Here is a 19315-nt window from a genome sequence, read left to right as displayed (position 1 = left end):
ATCCCACATTGTACAGGCAGCTGATTGGTTCCTTGATGTATTTGGTCAACACTAGACCAGACATCTGTTTTGCAGTCAACACGATGAGTCAGTTTATGTGTGAGCCTAGGAAGGTTCACTGGGTGGCTGCAAAACACATTTTGCGGTACTTGCAGGGGACAGTGGATTATGGTCTGGACTACAGGCAGGGAGATGGAGTGAGATTGGCAGGATACATTGATTCTGATTGGGCAGGTTGTGCTTCTGATAGGAAGAGCACTTCAGGGTGCTGTTTTGGGTTGGGTTCAGCAGTAGTGTCATGGTTCAGCCGGAAGCAGCAGTCAGTAGCACTGAGTTCAGCGGAAGCAGAATATATGGCAGCCAGTCTAGCTAGTTGTGAGGCTATCTGGCTTCGCAAGATGTTGTTTGGCTTATTTGGTCAGCCATTGAGACCTTCAGTGATTTACTGTGATAATCAAAGTTGCATTAAACTCACGGAGAATCCAGTATTTCATGACAGGTCAAAGCATATCGGGATCAGATATCATTTCATCAGAGACTATGTTCAGAAGGGAGTTGTGAAGCTTGAGTATATTTCCACTGATGAGCAGGTTGCAGATATCCTTACCAAAGCCTTACCACGGGGCAAGCATGTCTACTTTAGGGACAAGATGGGTGTGGTGAGGAACACCTTCCTCGGTAAGAGGGAGTGTTGAAATTTGGTACCGGAGGACAGGTGGTTCCCTTAGGCTTTGATCTTTGGCCTAGGGAAAAGTGTCCAAAAGAATTTAATTTTTCTCCTAAAGTAACTTTATAATTTTATAAAGTTAAATCTAATTTAAAAGTGACTTTAAGTGATAAAGTTATTAAATCTAATTTTAAAGTGACTTTTATAAAGTCAATGAAAAATTAGAAAGGAAAAGTGACTTTGGAAATAAATGACTAAGTGGGTCTTTATTAAAGTGGGGTGAATTAAAAAATAGAAAGTGAGATTTAAATGAGCATTTAATCTCAGCCATTGATCTAAATCTATTTCAGCCATTGGATTTAGAGATCACCCAAAAGTCACTTGGATCACCCAAAAGTCACTTGGAGTTATATTAAAGGAGGAAAAGGTCATTCATTCTTTCATGAGCAGATTGGTAGAAGGAGAGCAAGAGAAATTTCTGAGCAGGGAGGAGAAGGAGACAGCAGCTTGGCACACATTCCAAGGCAGCAGTTGAGCAGATTTGTACAGTTGATTCAGCACATAGTGAAAGGCAGATTTTTGCACAAAAATCGAGGAGCAGTTTGCTGATTTTTCTGCACACAAAACGGAGGCCGTACAGCATTTATTGTTGTTCTGTTTGCTGTAATTTCTAGATTGCTGTGAGGCACGGGAAAGGAGATAAGTTGTAAATTTGCTTGCTGATTTTTTGCTGAATAATTCTCACTGTAAAAAGGCAATTTTCAGAAATAAAGAAGAGCTCTCAAACTGGTTTTCCCCAAGAGTTGTAGGGGGTTTTTCCAGAGTCAAGTTGACCAAAAATATCAGTGTTTTAATGTGTTTTAATGGCTGTTTTTGATTGCTGATTTTTAATTCTGCAATTTCCAGCATTCTGAAAAATTTCCAGAATTTGTGTTTTCAGCAATATTTATTTTTTTCAGTCTGTTAAATGTATGGTTATGGGAATGGGCATTTAACTACATGGGAGAAATAAGGAGAAACTGAAAACCGGGGTGGGAAAACAGAAATTTCTACAAAGTCATGTATATTTTCATGTGCCGAAAGAGAAAAGGAATAAATTGGGTGCATCTGGACAGAAAGGAATCTTCGTGGGCTATAACGAAAATACTAAGGGCTATAGAATTTATGTGGCTGGTCAAAGGGATGTCGAGATTAGCCATGATGTCACCTTTGACGAAGATATGGCTCTTGGAAAAGTTGACAATCTTCCTATACTGAGGAAATTCGGAGAAGCTATCACCAGGAAACTAGAGGAAAAGGAAGATGAGACAATGCCCGATGTAGAAGAACCTATGGATCCTATTGATCCCCCTCCGCAAGAACCTTCCTCTTCTAAGAAGAGGCCTTCATGGCTCAGGGGGACACTTGATGATGCCGAAGGACACATTGCACCCAGAGGGACTTTCCGTGAAAGTAAGAAGCCGGCCAAGTATCAGGGATACTTGACCATCATGAGCATGATCATTCAAAATGAGCCTTAATTGTTCGCAGAAGATGTCAAGCATCAAGTATGGAAAGATGCTATGACTGAGGAATATGAGTCCATCATGAAGAACGATGTTTGGGATGTGGTCCCCAGACCCCAGGACAAAGCAGTTGTCACTTCGAAATGACTTTACAAGATAAAGCATGGAGCTGATGGAAGTGTTGAAAAGTATAAGGCTTGTTTTATCGCTCGTGGCTTCTCTCATAAGGAAGGTATAGACTATGACGAGATATTTGCACCTGTTGCCTGATTATACCACCATCTGCTCGATCATAGCCCTTGCTGCTTCGCAAGGATGGAAACTACATCAGATGGATGTCAAGACCATGTTTTTGCATGGTTCGATCAAAGAGAAAGTCTATCTGGAACAACCCGAAGGATTTGAGATTCATGATCGGGAATCTCACATGTGTAGGTTGAAGAAAACCCTCTATTGGCTGAAGCAAGCACCCCAAGCATGGTATGAGAGGATCGATAGCTACTTGATGAAGCTGGGATTCACTAGGAGTGAAGTCGACCCTAACCTTTACTTTAAGGTTGAAGATTACAAACCTCTCATACTGGTGTTGTACGTTGACGACCTCTTTTTGATAGGTGCAGACCCTCTCATTCACAAATGTAAGAGGGAGTTGGCTTCTGAGTTTGAGATGAAGGACCTAGGACTGATGCACTATTTCAAGGACTAGAAGTCTGGTAGAAGCCAAGGGAGATTTTCCTTTCTGAAGGAAAATATCAATATGTGGTGAAGATATTGGAGACTCGAGAGATTCGGTATGGTGGACTACAAGCTCGTGACTACCCCGATGGAGCTTGACTTCGAGAAGTTAAGCGGTCGTGCTACTGGACCTGTTCTACAAAATGCTACTGAGTATTGTCAACTCATCGGAGCATTGATGTTCTTGGTGAACTCCTGTCCAGATATATGTTTTGCAGTCGACACGTTGAGTCAACATATGGTTGAGCCTCACCACACACACTGGATTGGTGCCAAGAATCTGTTCAGATACCTTCGTGGCACAATCACTTATGGGTTGAGATACACTGCCGGAGATGTGAGACTACATGGATATACCGATGCTGATTGAGCAAGCAGTGTGGTGGACCGAAAGAATACTTCCAGGTGTTGTTTCTCTTTGGGATCTGCCTCGATATCCTGGATGAGCAGGAAGCAGAAGTCGGTAGCTTTGAGCACCGCTAAGGCAGAGTACATTGCTGCGAGTATGGCCTCTTGTGAGGCAGTCTGGTTGCGAAAGCTCTTCAACGAACTGTTTGGATTTACATTGGCTACTACCGCGATCCTGTGTGACAACCAAAGCGGGATTCGTTTATTAGAGAATCTTGTATTTCATGATTGCTCCAAGCATATCGATATCAGGTACCACTACATCCGGGATATGGTGCAGAGGGAGGCAACAAGGCTCCAACATATCGGTACAGATGAGCAGGTCGCCGACATTCTGACAAAGCCCCTGGGAAAGGTCAAATTCTTGACTTTCTGAGAACGATTTGGTGTCGTTGAGAGACCCTCTTATGAGGGTCGTGTATGATGCATACATTGAGCTCTAGGAGCTTCGGGGGGTTTAGGGTACTTCTTGGAGGGACATGCGACCACAGGGCGACTCACCCTCCCCTAGTGGTGTGCTATGTAGAAGGTGAAAGGTTCAACCTTCTCCTGTGATACCCCATGGCGACTTATGGACATGATGATTAGTTTTCCTGTCGAGGCATCCCACCCATGCAGTTTGGGACTCATGGGAAGTACCTCTCATCTGATCAATGAGCAGGGAAATGGGGTTAGGGATCATAGTAGTACTATTGATGGACACATCGTTGTATCTATTGTACTCCCTATGCTAGGATGACCTCCATTGATCTAGGATCAATGAGAGTGGTATGACATACTCTCTGGGACTGACTGAGAGTGGTATGATACATCCTCGATCATTTCTTCTTCTTCATATTTCAGCAGAGCAGAGCAGTGCAAGGCAGTGCATTTGATGGCAAAGATAGTACCGACGGTCAAACGGATTAGCAGATGGAGTTATCCCTAGTTGAGAGGGAGTGTTAAAATTAACAACTAGGGCCAAACTCCATGTGGGTCATCTTATTTATGGCAGCTGATATTTTTCCTTGATTCCTCTCGTTGAGAGGTGTAGGATTGATCTAACGATCATCCGATTCCGACATGTATTTATGGAGATATGAATCTATTTGTATATACCAGTGTTTTAAGATTCGGCTGGCTCGGAACCAACTCGGCCGAGTTGGTCCGCACCATAGCCTCCTTGAGTTGACCCGGCCAATGAACCAGTTCGGCCGGCCGGGTTGGAAAACTGCGACCCGTGAACCAAAAAACAACGTTTAAAAAAAAATTCCTTTGGGGGAATCCAAACATGTTTCTATTTTACCTATTGTGTATTTGGGGTCCATTCCCCTCTCCTAAACCCTATTTAACCCACACAACCCCTCTCATTTCCTCAACCATCTCATGCATTTGAGTGAGAGTTTGTGAGGAGTTGTTGAGTTTGTTTTTGGAGCAGCAGTGAGGAGTCTTGGGCAAGCATTGTAGCTGGAGTGAGGAGTTTCTTGGGTAGCCATTTGGAGCAACATTGAGGAGTTGGTTTCTTGGAGCAACTTTGAGGAGGCAGTTTGTGCCTGGAGGTATTTTTTTTCACTTGTAAAAGTTTGTTTTTGCTTATTAAATTTTATGTGCAAATCTGGAATTTGAAAAGAGTATTTTTTGTGAAAAAAATGAACATTGAAGCAATGCTTATTTTTTTGTTTTCATTTTCAGATATTTTGCTTTCATTTCCAAGTCAAAAAATGGCACCTAGAGTGAAAGATGTTGCTTGGGCATATGTTGAAATGGTTGATAGTCAAATGCATTGCAAATTTTGCCATAGAAAAATTAAGGATGGTCCTGGGGGCATTAATAGGCTGAAACAACACTTGGCGGAGATTAGAGGCCAAATTACTCCATGTGAATCAGATGGAATTGGGGATATTAGGAAGGAATTGTTAGTTAACTTTGAGAAGTTTAAAGAATATAAGGCTAGGCAAAAAAAGTTAGAGGCTGAAATTGGGCGGAAGAGGAATATACAAAAAATGTTGGCTACCAACCTCCATTTTGATTTTGAGGGTTCTTCCTCTATCCCTTGTACTGATGCATCCAACCCCTTCCGATATGTTCTTCTCTCTTTTGAGTCTATTCAAGAAAAGGGTAAGGGTAAAATGAAAAAGGGTGATATGAATATCAAAAGTTATTTCACTGTCACACCTTCCTCTCCATCAGATGCACATGGTCCTCAAGCTAGTAGAACTTTGCAGCCCACTTTAGATGACCATTGGAAGAAAGAATTGAGGGAGACTGCTTGTGATTACATATGTAGATGTTAGTATGACGCTGATATCCCCTTCAATGCTTCTCGTTCACCATATTATGAGCCTATGTTTTATGCCATACATGCTGCTGGAAAAGGCTTCAAAGGCCCTATTATGCATGAGATAAGGGGGTATCGTTTGCAGAAAGAAATTGCCTCCATTAATGAGTATTTGAAAGATTTCAAGGACTCACGGGCAAGAACAGGATGTACCATCATGTCAGATGGATGGACTAATCAAAGAAACCATACCATCATAAACTTTCTTATCTTCTGCCCACAGGGAACCATGTTTCTAAAATCAGTTGATGCATCTGATAAGGTAAAATATGGACAATTGTTGTTTCAGCTATTGGATGAGGTTGTTGAGGAGGTGGGGGTGGCTAATGTTGTTCAAGTCATCACAGATAATGCCTCTAACTATGTTCTTGCTGGTAAACTGTTAGAGGAAAAACACAGAACCATCTTTTGGAACCCATGTGTTGCACATTGCATAGACCTCATGCTTGAGGATATTGGCAAATTAGATTGGGTCAAAAACACTGTAGATAATGCCAAAAGCATAACAAAATGTATCTACAATCATTCATGGATTTTGAGTTTGATGAGGAAACACACAAGGGACAGGGATATTATTAGGCCTACCATCACTAGATTTGCTATTCATTTTTTGACATTGCAATCTATGCTTTCACAACATAGAAACTTGCAAAAGATTTTTCCTAGTGAAGAATGGAATCAAAGCTAGTGGTCTCACAAACTGGAAGGCAAAGAATTGAAAAAGAAAGTTAATGAAGAAATATTTTGGAGAAAGGTAGCAGAGATTGTGAAGCTTGCTAAGCCACTGGTTAAGGTGTTGCGGTTGGTGGATGGGAAAGATTGGCTATGGGCTTCATTTATGAGGCTATGGATCAAGCAAAGGAGCAAATAAAGAGGGCATACAAGGATAAAGTGGCTAAATATGGGCCCATTTGGGCAATCATTGATGAAAGATGGAACAATCAATTCCATCGCCCTATAAATGCAGCTGGGTATTTTTTGAACCCACGGTATCATTATAAAGCTAAGGCGACAGGAGCTTTGAAGAGGGATGTTAGAGATGGATTGATTGACTGCATTGATCTCGTGATCCCATTGGAGTGTGATCAGCTGGAGATACACTGACAAGTCACAACCTTCACCAATGCTTCAGGTACCTTTGGGAAGAACCTAGCAAAGATTGCAAGGGAAGCAGCTGAGCCAGGTAAACAAAAATTTCAATTTTCAAATTCTTAATACTTATTTTGTTAAATCGTTTATAATTTGAAAGTTGGATATAATTTGTAATTTTGTTAAGCTAACTCATTACACTCCTATGTTTTTTGCAGCACAATGGTGGGAGGCTTTTGGTAGCCATTGTCCTGAATTGCAGAAGTTTGCAATTCGTTTTATGAGTCAAACTTGCAGTGCTACTAGGTGTGAGCGCAATTGGTCTGTCTTTGAGAGGATTCACACAAAGAAGAGAAACTGTTTGGATCAAAAACGGTTAAATGAACTAGTCTATGTCCAATACAACCTCCGGCTCAAACGCAACCAATTGCTGAACAAAAGCCCTGATTCAGATCCCATTGTGTTGGAAGACATTGATCCAACATCAGATTGGGTAGTGGAGAGTCATCCAGCAAAGTTTGTTTTTGATGAGGATATTGATTATGAATTACAAATGATAGCATCACTCGAACATAATGTTCAGTTGAATGTAAATCCTGATCCACTTGTACCAGCCTCAGCCTCAGCGTCAGAGCCAGCAAGTCCTCCAGTTGCAGGGGCTTTATCTGCTCAACCATGACATAAGCGCATATCTTGTCTATCTCAGCTTGTAGCTGTTGCACAGCCTGCTAGTGCTACCACTTCTACAGTTGCAGTTGGAGATGATGATGAGTCATGGGGCCCCCTGCCTGACTCTGATCTAGAGGTTGATCCAGACGATCTTGGCTCCTCTAGTAGTAGCCAGTGGTACTGGTCACAGTGTACTTTTGTTGTAGAGGCCATTTCTAGCCTCCTTGGTTATGTGTTTTTGTTTTGATCTCTATATCATCATCATGTATGTATTGGACAGTGCATTGGGTGCCATTTTGATATAATGGATATATTCATGAGCCTACTTTGATCATATGTTGTCTTCTATCTATATTCTAATGCTGTGCGTTTGGAAACATGAATGGAAATCTTTAAAATTATGTTTTTTTTTATAAAAAATAAATATTTAATGTATTTTTTACAACGACCGAGTCATTGAAATCAAGCCGACCGAGTCGATACCGAGTTGGAGTCGACCTTCGGCTGAGTCGGAGTTTTAAAACGTTGGTATATACTTGACAATTTGTCAAGGTCGCCCAGCAAGTGTGTGGCACAACCCCAGCTTTACCTCAACGTTGCATATAAAGCAAGGAGACATTGTGCCTCATTTCATCATCATCTCAACATTCATCTTCTCTCTCTTCATCTCATTGGGTCAGCAAAGGAGCAGTTTCTCTCACACGTGCAAGAGGAAGGACACATTTTCTGTTTAGGGCTGCGTTGACCAAGCGATGGGCTATTAAATGAAGCGTTGACCAAGGGCTGACCTGCACATTTTGTTTGTGTGTTGCGTTGACCAAAGTGTTGACCAGTGTTGACTAGTTAGGGCTGACCGTAGACTGCTGATCTTTGACTGTTGTTTGGACCATTGACCAAGGGCTGTTTTGGGCTGCCAAAGTTTGTTGTTGAAGACCGAGTTCTTCAAGGTTGACTCGAGGTCAATTCGGGGCTGTTTGACTAGATTTGACTTTGCTGATTTAGGGTTTGTTGCTGCTGTTATAAAAATACAGATTTCTGAATTCGTACTATTTCTCTCTGTTGAACTATTGAAGATTAAAGAAAAATTGATTAAAGGGTTTCCCCCTAAGTTGCACGAAACGGGGAAACGGGTACGAGTTTCCGAAACGGGAAGCGATACGAAACGCGACCTCCCCAAATTTTGGAAACGGGGAAACACGAATATATATCTATATATATCTATATCTATATATATATATATATATATATATATATGAAAATATTTAAACATATATATATATATATATATATATATATATATATATATATATATGTGCAATCATAAAGCATAAATGATACATTATAATTTATTACACTTAAACATTAAGATTTAATTTACATCACATTTACTCATGAATGATCACATAATGAAAATAAAAATATTGGAATATCCAAAAGCAACATTTATTATATATCCAAATCTCAAAATCAGCCTTTATTTATATTAATATATGAAGCTGCAAGTAAAATAAAGACTATAAGGCTGCAAGAGAGAGATCCAAATCAGGATTTTCTGCATCCACATCCCATTCTTTAGAAGGACCACTGTTGTATTAGGAGTCTCCTCCTACATAGTCGAACGACCTTAGTGCTCTTGATTAAATACACGTTTCATACCCTAGTACCCTACATGATCTTGATTATTGGGAGTTTCCCCTGCATAGAGGGCTTGATTCTCTTGATTAAATACAAGTTCCATACCTTAGTACATGATAAAATCCAATGGAAACATTGCAATCCCCGCAATCCTGAAATCCTGAAAAACAAATAAGTCTGCTGGATTTTGAGTGAGATCTAAAATTCTACTTTCTCCATATGAAATCCAATGAGGGCGAAACCACTCTCAAACATCTTGAGTCATTTCATGGCAATGTTAAAAATTTAAGTAAAAGGATGAAAATGAAAAATAAAGGAGAATATCACTTTTACTTTAAGAATTTAACATTACCATGAACTGCATATGCCTCAAACTTCGTGATGAACTGCATATCAACACTAGGGCAAAAATTCACTTTTATAACTCTAGACACACATCTAGAAGTCACTAACATACCCTAAAAGTAAATTAAAAAACAAATTAAAAAAATGAAATTTAAAAAAACACAAGTTAATGAGGAAACGTGGGTCGTACGGCACTGAAACGCGTTTCCGGCCGTACTGGCCACGTTTCCGTTTCCGGAAACGTGGCAGTACGGCCGGAAACGCGTTTCATGGCCGTACCAAACATGTTTCCGCGTTTCGTACCCGTTTTCGTACAGAAACGGACCTCTATGCCACGTTCCCTGCAACATAGGTTTCCCCGCATTGGGGTTTGTCCCTGGCTAGCTGCCACATCTTGTGTCTCTTGTCTTGGCTTGTTTTCTGTCGATCTATTAATGTTCTATCAGCGTTTTACTTTGTGTTTATGTGATTGCTAAATAGTGGCTAATAAGAAGAAATCGAAGTAAACTGCACTAAGCATAGAACATACCATAAATTAACAGAAGGCTACAAGGTAGGAGACGGTAATATAACCATTAAGGGCTACAGAGTATAAGACCAGAAAGCATTAGAGGGGAAGATTATCCAGAGTATAAGATCACAAGGCATTAGAGAGGACGACTATTCAATGAAATTGGAGAAACCCATAAGGCATAAAATTGAAAATGCAAGGCAATCCACCACGATCCTGAGTAATTTTCCTCTAATTTGAAGGCAGCTGAATCTATCATAATTTTTCAAACGTTTCTATCTCCTTTTTTCATTATTGCATGTCATACATATATGCATACATAAATGATTGAATCTGTTGCATGAATGGAATTCCAATGATAGGTTGGGTCACTGTATTTATTAATTTAAGTAGTCATTGTATTTATTAGCTTAAGTAGATATAAGTGCAATAGAACTAATAAATGTGGCATTTTGAGTGAAAACATTAATCACATTTTCTTTGTTCTTGTTGCTCTTTTATCTACTTAAGCAAAAAGGTGCACGACATGGCTATTATGGCTCTTGTTAGACTATAATACACTTTTATAACCAACTTCACTGATGGTGGATCTACAGCGGTATCCCACTCTTTGCTTCATTATACATCATTTTATATGGAAGATAGATTTGGTACCAAAACAATCATGGGAACGGGGAATTAGCATAGGATACCAAGTTGGAATGGAAGCATCTCTCCAGATGGAGGACCAAAACAATCATGGGAACGCCGAATTAGCCTAGGGTACCAAATAGGTATTGGAAGGAGTAGCCTTAGATGGAGGAGCTACCAGAGGAGAGCTGGATGAAGCAGATAACACAGAAGAAGATGTGCTCGTCCCAGACGCATGTGAATGTGACAATCCGGAGCCTGAACTGGAGGACTTAGTCTTTCGGGAAACATGGGAATGCGCAGAACTGGTGGATTTGGTGTTTTGGGAAGCACGAGATTTCATAAAAGCAGGTTTTTTGGGATCTGGTAACGTTACAGAATGACTTGAAAGCATCAAAATGACCGTAGACATTGGCGGACGAAGTGATGAATCGGATTGTGTACACAACAGACCAGCATGAATCCATCTCAACGCTTGCGCCTGATCACACGTTTCAATTATTGTTGGATCAATCATCTGCAGAATATCTCCTCGTTTGTATAATTTCCATGCCTGCATAATCACCATGGATCGTCATTTTGATATTAAATATATACATAATAGATCCATAAAATCAGCATTAATTTAATTTTATGGTGAACTAATGCACAAGTCAGTAGATAAGAAATTCATAGGAAAAAAAGATAAGCAATGAAACCCTGGACTCGTATTTCCATGGTGTAATACATATGAACTAAATAGCATGGCCAGGAAAACGTAGATATGATAACGTTAAGAGTATCTTACCCATCCTAAAAGCATCTGCATTTCAGGTGACAAACTGTAATCGGTGTTCTTTCTTCCTGCGATAAGTTCCAGGAGAACAACGCCAAAGCTATAGACATCAGCTTTTACAGATAATTGTCCCTGCATAGCATACTCTGGTGCAATATATCCGCTGCATATCCAAATTAAAATATGAAAAATAACTCAGTATCGCAAAACTAAGAATTGGGTAATAATAAATTGAAAGCTACTTGCAGAAGAAACTATACTCCTGGATCCTAAAATATTAAGATGGTATGGACCGGTGGGAGGGGCCAAGACCTAGCAGGCCAAGAAATTCTATCCTAGCTTAGTATTTAATCAAAATTCAGATATCATATATAAACATATGTAACTCCAAATATCAATTCCCTTAGGCAGGCTCCTTTGAGGGCACCCAATGGCGTTCACTGCATAAGCATCTAAGTTACTGTCTTCTCCTTGTCCTCTGTCAGATGAGTAATTCATCCTCTTTAATTTCTTACTTTGCCACAACGGTCCTACTCTAATGCTTTGATTGAGCATGTGCCATGCATATTAGGGTAATGCACCGTGGAACTCCCACGATCCATATTCATTTTATGATCACTAACAGATTGCTGCTTGTCTGCAGTTTCTCATTTATTAAGAGACAAAGAATTGCATACATGGAAATGACTAAGCTAAAGCTGATTTGGAATTTGGAAAGAGAAATGGAGAAAAGGATCCATTCCCATGGAGAAAACAGTGGAAATGTTACTTGTCAGTAGTTTGGTTGGTCAAGATGAATTGGTACTAACAGTCAATGAACTGAATGTGGCTGATTGCAAACAGTTGGTCAAGACCAACTGGTAGTAACAGTCAATGAACTAAATGTGGCTGATTGCAAACAAAATATAGAGAGAGGATGTTGTTTTCAAACTGACCATTCTAACTGAGAATATAATGGAGGAGAACCCCGTTGATGATGTCTGGAGTGTTAGACGAAAAAGAGGGAAGTACCATGGCTTATTATTCTATTTCTGAAAATATAACCAAGGTGAACATCTATTTTAATTGGTCAGATTTTATTAGTTTCCCCATCCACTTTCATGATTATCTTGAGAAGAATTTGGTAAGTTGGATAAGCAGGGGAGAGAAGTTTAACATTGAAGGTTATGATGGTAAGGCTGGATTTTTCACAATAGTAAAATAGGATTTTCCAGAGTGGACAGCGAACACGATTGGACTTTTTACAATTGCAAAATTGGACTTTTCAATAGTGGACAGAGCGCATACAGGGAACTGTGAAATCAACAATGGTGATTAGGAGTGAGCAGTTGCTAGTTGAGAGGGTTAAGGCAACGAAGATGATGTGGCAGCGTCTTGTTTGTGATATAGTACCATGAGGTGATTGGGTATGTGGGGTGTTGTGTGAATTGGTTTGATTAAGAACGAATACAAAAATGGTGATTGGCAGTGAGCAGTTGCTAGTTGAGAGGGTCAAGGCCATGAAGATGATGTGGCAGCATCTTGATTGTGATATAGTAGCATGAGGTGATTGGGTAAAGGTTAAGGAGCAGAGAGGGGGATATGCCCAATAATTCTACACATGGAGCGTGAGAATTTTTTTTTGAGCGAGGGGAGCTGGTTCAGTTTATTTACAGTTCAGAGATTTTTCATAATTTGGATTTTTCAGTGGACCAAACATCAGTGGACCAAACATCAAGATAAAGTAAAGGCTTTAAGATAGAAATTTTCATCACTTAAATAATGATTATGATTTCAATAACATGTTACTAATTGAAATTGAAACTGGGTAGTGATAGCAATCATTCCTCCCAACCACCTAAGATAAATCCAATTGACAACTCCCACCTCCACCCTTATATACATGTTCTCCTTATTATCTCTCCCCACCCAACCCAGAAAGTGGGAGTGGGGAGATATAATAGGGAAAACATACTATGGAGATAAAGGAGGGAGAAAATTATAAGGAAAATTTGAAAGTGAAGATGAAGGTGGAGAGAGATAGTAAGAAAAAACATATTTCATATATATGAGGATAGGGAACAGGGAGAAAGCTGTAAGTACCCTTTATCCATCACTGAGAATGATACAAGGCTTGGACGCACTGGATAGAACAGGATCTATAACATTAGAGCCATTTGATAGCCTCAACTACAACCTAACCTAAAGGAAATTTCTCAGTCTGGAGAGAGAAACTTATTCTCAGTAGGAAATAGTTTATTGTCCTGAAATTATAAATAAAAACTTGGTGAATTAAAAGTAATTACTGAAGCGTGTTTTGAAGGCTGTATTGTTTTGTTTATTTCGGATAAGAGAAGTATTTTACAAGGCAATCAGCTGTCTGCACTATTTCTTGTTGTTTCCCTCTTATAATCCTACTTTGTTTTGTTTCCGCTGTAGAATATCACTAGATTTGTAGGTTTGTATATTTGTCCAACTGGTTGAAATGTGGATTTGGTGAGGAGCTCAAGGCTCTCTGTATGAATCAGATTGGAGCAGAACGTGGGCTCTACACCAATCAATGTAAATCCTAAAAAATGATTGGGAAAAAGAAAGAGTGCCACACTATCAGTTTTTCTGGAGTAAAATCAGCCTATTGGGGAAATATATGCATCCCTAATTGTAGACAGCTTTTGACATTGTGAAAGAGTAATAATCGTTTGCAAATCTTACAAAGTTCCAGCGACTCTTGTGCTGATGTGAGTCTCGTCTTCAGGAAAAAGTCGTGCTAAGCCGAAATCTGCAATCTTAGGATTCAGTTTTTCGTCCAACAAAATATTGCTGGCTTTAATATCCCGATGGATAATCCGCAGTTGAGAATCCTCGTGCAGATAGAGAAGACCCCGAGCCACTCCCGATATGATGTTGCAGCGCTTCTGCCAATCAAGCTTAGAGCGTCTGTTTGCATCTGTATCCATACATATGCAGTGCATTAACCAATTATCATGACCGAACTATATATTTTGAAACAAAAATGTTTTTTAATCGACATAAAAAAAATGACACTGACTCACCGAATAGCATTCTATCGAGGCTCTTATTCCGTAAGTACTCATAAACAAGCAACCTTTCTGATCCCTCTGCGCAACAACCTAGTAAATTTACAAGATTTCGATGTTGTATTTTGGCCACAAGTTTAACTTCATTCAGAAATTCTTTCCTTCCTTGAATAGATTTTACGGACAACTTCTTCACAGCGATTTCTTTTCCATCTTCAGTAATTCCCTGAAATGTTCATATAAAAATTACTTGTATGGCGATTTTTGTCATGGACACGGTGACAGCATCCCACTGACTACTATAATTTAAGATTCTATAAACTGCTGGAAGCTTTCTTAGCCTATGTTACCTTGTATACAGCGCCAAATCCTCCCTCTCCAAGCTTGTTATTTTCATGAAAATTTTCTGTAGCAGCTGTCAATGTTTCCATCTTAAACACTATTTGCCTATCCTGATGGATTATTATGTCTTCTTCGGCTTGCCCATCACCTATAGAAAGAAATTACATAGCTAAATCAGAAAATACAGGGACCAATATGGAATGATTTCTTACTTTGGTAGGTCTCTTTGAAGAGTATCTGTGAAAATCGTTTTCGATGAGTAGTTTCAGACAATAGTCTAACAGAGCAGACTGTTCAAGCCTTCATATCTATTGTATCTTACTTTAACTGTGACAATTCATCATAGTAGATTTTGTACAGCCAGATAAGAGATATGCATTCTACGGCGCCATAAGGGCTGTGGTGATTGTGCAATGGATATGGGCAGGAGCAGCACATATGCATCGGGTTTGACCAGATGCACCACTTGCTTTGCGCTCGGGTGAATATGATCAAATCCTCTGTCCTGAACAAAGTGTTCTGTTACAGCAGAAAATAAAGGCTATTTGACCGTCCTACCAGTTCATATAATCAAATTAAATACCTTTGTGTCCTCCTCGAAAGATGGCAGCCTTCAATCTTTTTCCCTTTCCACATAAGCATGCCAAAATGGCCATGGGACAATGGCACACCAGTTAAAGCACATTCCAATGATGCTCCCCTAAATTATAATCTACTCTGCAAATTATTTTATTTCCACGTTTCTCGCTGTAATTCGGCAGCCAACAGGCATTCCACCCAGGAAACACGCTATCTTCTCCCAATTCTTGCCTGCCCTAGGGTTTGTGGAGTCACGAACCACCAGGTGCGTTCCCAGATGCATCAATAGGAAAAGAGGGTAGATTTGCTCCGCCTGATTCCAGCCAAGGTTGTGCAATCTGCATAAAATTTAGACAACACCTAGTTTGCGTCCGCCACTGAACGATCTTAGAGTTACAAGAATGACAGACCGACTCCCGTCAATGAAGGACACAAGCAATATATGACCATTTCCAATAGTTGACAAGCAATTCCAGTGTCGATGAAAACTTGAGTTTGTCGTACAGTGGGAATCGGGAATTTGGTTTCGTGGAAACTGGATATCCAACGCGGTAATTGTTTTCACCTAATCTGGCTTGCCTTGCCTTGACTTTACGACCTTGGTCAAGATACGTGGTGTGCAGGCAACCACACAAAAAAAAAAATCTAAGTAGCCATCCAAAATAGAAATCTCTGTAGTTGCCAGTTTGCATCGATCTCTGAAGTTGCCATCCAAAATATGAATCTCTAAAGTTGCTATTCAAAATTAAAGAAGCGGTTGATTTTTAATTGACTATGAAATTTGGTCATAAAATAAACCTCATATGTTATTCATATCGCATCCAAAGAAGTGATTCGAAACCTTGATCAAGCCATGGAACTTTAAAAGCTTGGTTTAAAGTTTAAGCTCTTTTTGTGTTTTTTTTTTTTTTTTTGTTGCCGTTATGTGAGAAACTTCCTATAGCATCCATATCTCATTTAAAGGCCAAGGATTTGTGTGAGTTTTGAAGAACTTGTTCATAGCCCTAAGCTTGAGAAGCTTCGTTTTGGCCCTAAGTCCTTTTTCTTCTTCTTATTGCACCATATTTTGTATGAGCTATTAAAGAACCATTTTCTGTGACACCTATGGAGTTTCTATCAACCAATTTGTAGATCATGGGCATTATCATGGTGCACTTGTTCTTCTTGATATTATCCTTATGGTTGATTTGACCTTGGTTACTTAGGGTAAAGGTGTTATGCAAGGAGAACACCTTTGCATTATCAGTTTATTGTGCTCTTTTGATTCTCTTCAACATATTTAATGGATTGGCCATTTGTGGCATTGGTGGAGGTTGCTTTAATTTCATATCGTGTATGTTTCATATTGCTAGAGGTGCTTTCTTTGGTTGATCTTGTCAAGACCATCTTATTATTCACTTTTCTCATGATGTTATAGTCACTCCTTTTACTTGGTTGTTGCATCGTGGATTCATGTCTTGTTCTTAGTTGTTTGTAGCCTTGTGATGGGGTGTTGTCCTAATGTCTCACTTTTCCACACTAACACTTCATCACTTTCTTATTATTTTACTTAGGTATATTCTATTTCATCATATTTTCACTTTGTACCTTAGTACAATCCACACCATATTCTCATTCTCAAAAGGTGCATTAAGCATTCCATCCATATTCACATTTGTTTCACGCCATAATTAATATTTTGTTTGTCATATGGCATTATTTCACCAATTCTACATAACACATCAAACTAGTTTGGATATTTTCATAATTTCCTTAAGCATCTACACCCTTATTTTCCTTTCCCTTAATGAAGGTGTTGACAAGGGGGAAATTCCCAACTATAATGAGTTGTGTATTGGCGCGACTAGGGTCCCAATCAAACCCTTTTTCATTAAGATGTATATGTACTCTCCAGAACTAAGGCCTGACTGCATGTCCTAAACTAAAATGAACTTAAAAGTGAAAGAGATAATAAAAACAAACTTTAAAATTGGGAAAATATATGACATATTTAAATATTTATAGTTATCTACAAAAATATAAACAAATTGCTGGTTGGATGAAGCCAATTTGAACAACAACTAGGATAGTAGGCAGGGGATTCATTCAAACCTAATAAATCACAAGAAATATCATGTGTGTTTGAATCTAGTTGTGATTTGGGTCCAACTTTCCACACAAGTTGATTTTGAGAGAGATTTTATACAAAGAGCTCAAAAAGATGTTTATCATATTTCTATTCTTTTTCCAAAATAATTTTTATTTGTTTTTTTTCTGAAATTAATATGCATGCATTAACTAGAAATAATAAGAAATAGGAAATAACACTATCTTGAAAATGAGAGCAACTTATATTCTACCTTTTGAATATCAAATTTCAACCATCAGACAAGAATTATAAAAATGATAACAATCAATAAACTTATGCTGATAATACATATACACTGTAACAGATCCTAAGAAATGTTAAATAGAATAATCAAATATTAATTCAAAAATAAATATGCACAGTTAAAGATAAATACAAGGGGCATCCATTAAATAATTAAAAATATGACCAGACATTAATCGCATAGCTCAAAAACACATTTGATTATGAAATTGGTCTTAAAAAAGTTGCCACTTCAAAAATTTGATTGAAAAATACAAATTCTGAGACTTCACAATTTCTTAACCGCTACTCCAACATAAGAGGTCATATAAATACTTCAAAAATAAGATAAGTTTGATTAACAAATAAAAACTAGAAAATTATGAAGATCTTATCTAATAAAACAATACTTCTAAAAGTAAAAATTTCATCATTTTCAATTAATACTTTCCTGAAAAGATGTTAAGTTCTTCATCTTTATAGTCTTTATCCTCCATGTTTAGTAGTAGATGCGGTGCATTGGTTTGGATATGAGTCACCCATTCCAAATAAATTTGAGTAACAATTGAGAAATGAATTGGATGAAACTGATTTGTGTTGACCTAACAGTTTGAAATTAAATTCTGGATTATTTTCTTCCTTTTCTGATATCTGATACCAAATTTAGAAATAAGTTTGATGTATTCGAAAGGGAACTACAAAAACTTCTGGAAAGTCTGTTCTGTCCAGAGCTTGATTTCACCTATTTCTCGAGTCTCTAGTAATGATCTCTTATGGTGGTTGTTTAAGTTCTCCTGGAATAACTTCTTTTAATGGCTTAGAACCTGGAAGATCAAATTCTTCAATGAAATCAGTTCCCTTCTCCCATATTGACAAACATTGTTCCAGGGATTTATTGGCCCATTCCCTGATTTCTTTGGCTTCTGCCTCTCTGTGGGTTAAGGATGCATGCATAAGTCTTCTGTCATTCTTTGAAACCTTTGGAATTTCTTCTGACTTAAATTATTTTTCCCTTTTGAGAATAGGCAAAGATATTACCTTGATATATTTATCTCCTTCCACTAGGGAATCAATCCTTTCATTAAGGTTTAAAATCTCTTGATAAAATCATGAGATTTTATCCATTTGCTTGTAAAACTTGGATTGATCCTTTCTTAATATTAGGCTGATTTGTAATGCTTCTTCTCTGAAAATTTCAAAACTCTGCATTGCTCCATTGCTTGGACTCAGTTGAGATTGGAGAGAATCAATTTGCTCTTTCAAAGTTGTGGTCATTATTTCAATAATACTTTCAACCTCGTCTTTTAGTATTCGAATTTGATCTTCACAAGTTTTTTCTTAATTCTTGAATATGTTGGGAATGTTTTAATTATAACTCATTCAATTCTTTTTGGAATTGATTTTTTAGGCTATCTCTTTCAACTGCAAATCCACGAACAAGAGTTGTAGAATAAATTTGCCAGTTTTCTTCATTAAATACCTTGCCCTTTTCTAATTGTCTTTCTAATTCTTTAATTCTTTGTAAACTATTGTCATAAGAAGTTGCAAGCTCATTAAGATGATATTGATTGTAATTTTCAAAAGCACCCTGGGCTTATGAAGATTCCTTTGCTTTCTCCTTAACATCGCCTAAAGCTTGCCAATTGTATTCATAAATAGTTTCAAGAGAATCAAACTTTCTTTTCTTAGTCTTCCTTACAATTGACTTAGTTTGGGAATTAAAGTAATATTCCATTAAGGA

General features: G+C 38.4%; 1 protein-coding gene across 1 annotated transcript; it reads right to left on the bottom strand.

Moving 5' to 3' along the window:
- Positions 1-10222: 10222 nt before the first annotated feature.
- LOC149152430 (cysteine-rich receptor-like protein kinase 44) lies at positions 10223-15826 on the bottom strand. The gene is made up of 6 exons (XM_089440052.1): positions 15229-15826; positions 14654-14793; positions 14319-14529; positions 13978-14212; positions 11299-11449; positions 10223-11064 (listed from the first exon to the last, which is right to left on the bottom strand). Exons 1-6 carry the CDS (start codon positions 15299-15301, stop codon positions 10639-10641), a joined length of 1236 nt encoding a protein of 411 aa, XP_089296178.1. The 5' UTR covers positions 15302-15826; the 3' UTR covers positions 10223-10638.
- Between the last annotated feature and the right edge of the window lie 3489 nt (positions 15827-19315).

The sequence above is a fragment of the Pinus tabuliformis genome, chromosome 9, assembly GCF_031772625.1.
Source record: "Pinus tabuliformis cultivar Carrire ecotype Pingquan chromosome 9, CPIR1, whole genome shotgun sequence".
Lineage (NCBI taxonomy): Eukaryota > Viridiplantae > Streptophyta > Pinopsida > Pinales > Pinaceae > Pinus > Pinus tabuliformis.
This window is presented reverse-complemented; position numbering and strand designations above follow the sequence as displayed.

Bases quoted from the DNA above. Each gene is read 5' to 3' on its own strand.
- LOC149152430 (XM_089440052.1), bottom strand. From the start codon at position 15,301: ATGGCCATTTTGGCATGCTTATGTGGAAAGGGAAAAAGATTGAAGGCT. The intron at 14,794-15,228 runs GTATTTAATTTG...TTCTTTCTATAG, and splicing joins CTTTCGAGGAGGACACAAAG to GTGATGGGCAAGCCGAAGAA. The intron at 11,450-13,977 runs GTAAGATTTGCA...TTGGATATGCAG, and splicing joins ACAAGAGTCGCTGGAACTTT to CGGATATATTGCACCAGAGT.